The 1,877-nt window shown below is 41.7% G+C and overlaps 1 protein-coding gene across 1 annotated transcript; it reads left to right on the forward strand.

The window, feature by feature from the left end:
* Positions 1–570: 570 nt before the first annotated feature.
* LOC109238467 (probable ATP-dependent RNA helicase ddx42) lies at positions 571–1,383 on the forward strand. Its single transcript, XM_019404941.1, has 2 exons — positions 571–1,084; positions 1,270–1,383. Exons 1-2 carry the CDS (start codon positions 571–573, stop codon positions 1,314–1,316), a joined length of 561 nt encoding a protein of 186 aa, XP_019260486.1. The 3' UTR covers positions 1,317–1,383.
* The last annotated feature ends 494 nt before the right edge of the window (positions 1,384–1,877 follow it).

Genomic DNA, 1,877 nt, shown 5'->3' on the forward strand with positions numbered 1-1,877 from the left:
CACTTGTCTATGGTCATAACTCCATAGTTCAACCATCTCAATTAATATCTTTCAACCCTGCTTCCCAACTATCTCTGAAACTAGCAGGAAGCACCAACTATTCAACATGGCAAGCCCAAGTCAAAACTCTACTATTCGGCTACGATCTACTGGGATTTATTGACGGCTCCTCTAGTTGTCCCGCTGAATACTACGCAGAAAATGATAAGCAATTGATCATCCCCAACTTCAAGCTCTGGCTCCGCCAACACAGCTTATTTCGCAATGCTATCATGGCATCTATTGAACATTCCATTGCCCCAATGATAGCCCAAGCATCTACTGCTAAGCATGCCTGGGAAATACTCCAAACAACATTTGCAAACAGATCACAGTCAAGAATCTTTGGCCTTCGCGACATCATTTCCAATCTTCAAAAAGAATCTCGTACAGTAGCTGAGTACATGAAAGAGATCAAATCAGTTGCCGATGATCTTGCATCCAGTGGGTCTCCATTAACCAAAAATACTTAGCGGTCTTAGGTCGGAATTCAATGAAATCTTAGCAGCCATCCGTGCTCGAGATAATCCAATGTCCTTTGAAAAATTGTATGACAAGCTCCTAGCCCATGAGGTCTTTCTCCAACATTCAGAACCAAAAACCAACACACCCTTGATCACTGCTCAATTAAATCAACGAGCCCCATCAAACCAAAACTCCTTCAGGCGCAATTACAACAACGCAGCCAGCAATACCCAACAACGCCGTAGCAACCAGCAGCAAGGAGGACCCAATAACTCTTTTAACAGTCGTCACCACCCTGGACCACCTAACAACAACTCTAGGTCCTTCGGTTCCCGTCAATCCAACCAACAACGTGTTCAATGTCAATTGTGTGACAAATGTGGTCACATAGCCAAGGTTTGTCGCTCTCAATCGCACAACAAATATGAAGCACAAGCAAACATGGTAGCTCGCTCCTACAACAACAATGGAAATCCTTGGGTTATGGATTCCGGAGCATCACATCACATAACAGACAATCCGTCCAACCTCACTTTCGTCACTGATTTCTCAGGCAATGATGAGATCATCATAGGAGATGGTAACAGTATCCCAATTTCGCACATTGGTCAAACTACTCTTCATTCTACTTCACCTGCTCATTCCTTTTCTCTTCATCATGTCTTATGTTCACCAAAAATAAGACGCAATCTAATCTCTGTTGCACAATTTTGTCGTCAAAATCTAACTTCTATTGAATTTTTTCCTTACTCTTATGTTGTTAAGGATTTGAACACGGGGGCAGCACTACATCAAGGACAGAGCAACAATGACCTCTATGAATGGCCAACAACTAAGCTGCCTAGTAGATCCACCAGTCTCTCACATCAAGATCACTTCGTCGCTTCCCAGTCTCCTACCTTACATCTCTGGCATGCAAGACTTGGCCATCCGCAGCCACGTATCACCAAGAGCTTCATCTCTTCTTTTAAGCTTCCAGTGTCCCTTAGTAACTCTTTTACATTATGCAATTCCTGCCTTTGTAATAAAAGTCACCAACTTCCATTTGGTGCAACATCTATTGTTAGTCATCGACCATTTGAAATAATTTACTCAGATGTTTGGGGTCTAGCTCCTATTACATCATTTGATAATTTTCGTTTTTATGTCATTTTTGTTGATCATTTCACCAAATACACATGGCTATTTCCTCTTAAGCACAAATCAGATGTCACTCAAACCTTTATCAATTTTAAGAAAGTTGTTGAGAACTACTTCTCCGCTAAAATTGGTACACTTTACACTGATGGAGGTGGTGAATACATCTGCCTTAAAACTATTCTTCAAGAATCTGGCATTCAACACCTTTTGAGCCCTCTATACACTCCCTAACT

The sequence above is a fragment of the Nicotiana attenuata genome, unplaced genomic scaffold (assembly GCF_001879085.1).
Source record: "Nicotiana attenuata strain UT unplaced genomic scaffold, NIATTr2, whole genome shotgun sequence".
NCBI lineage: Eukaryota > Viridiplantae > Streptophyta > Magnoliopsida > Solanales > Solanaceae > Nicotiana > Nicotiana attenuata.

Excerpts from the sequence above, each read along its gene's own strand:
- LOC109238467 (XM_019404941.1), top strand. The coding sequence starts at position 571 with ATGTCCTTTGAAAAATTGTATGACAAGCTCCTAGCCCATGAGGTCTTT. Across the intron at positions 1,085-1,269 it reads TGAGATCATCATAGGAGATG|GATTTGAACACGGGGGCAGC; the intron begins GTAACAGTATCC and ends TATGTTGTTAAG.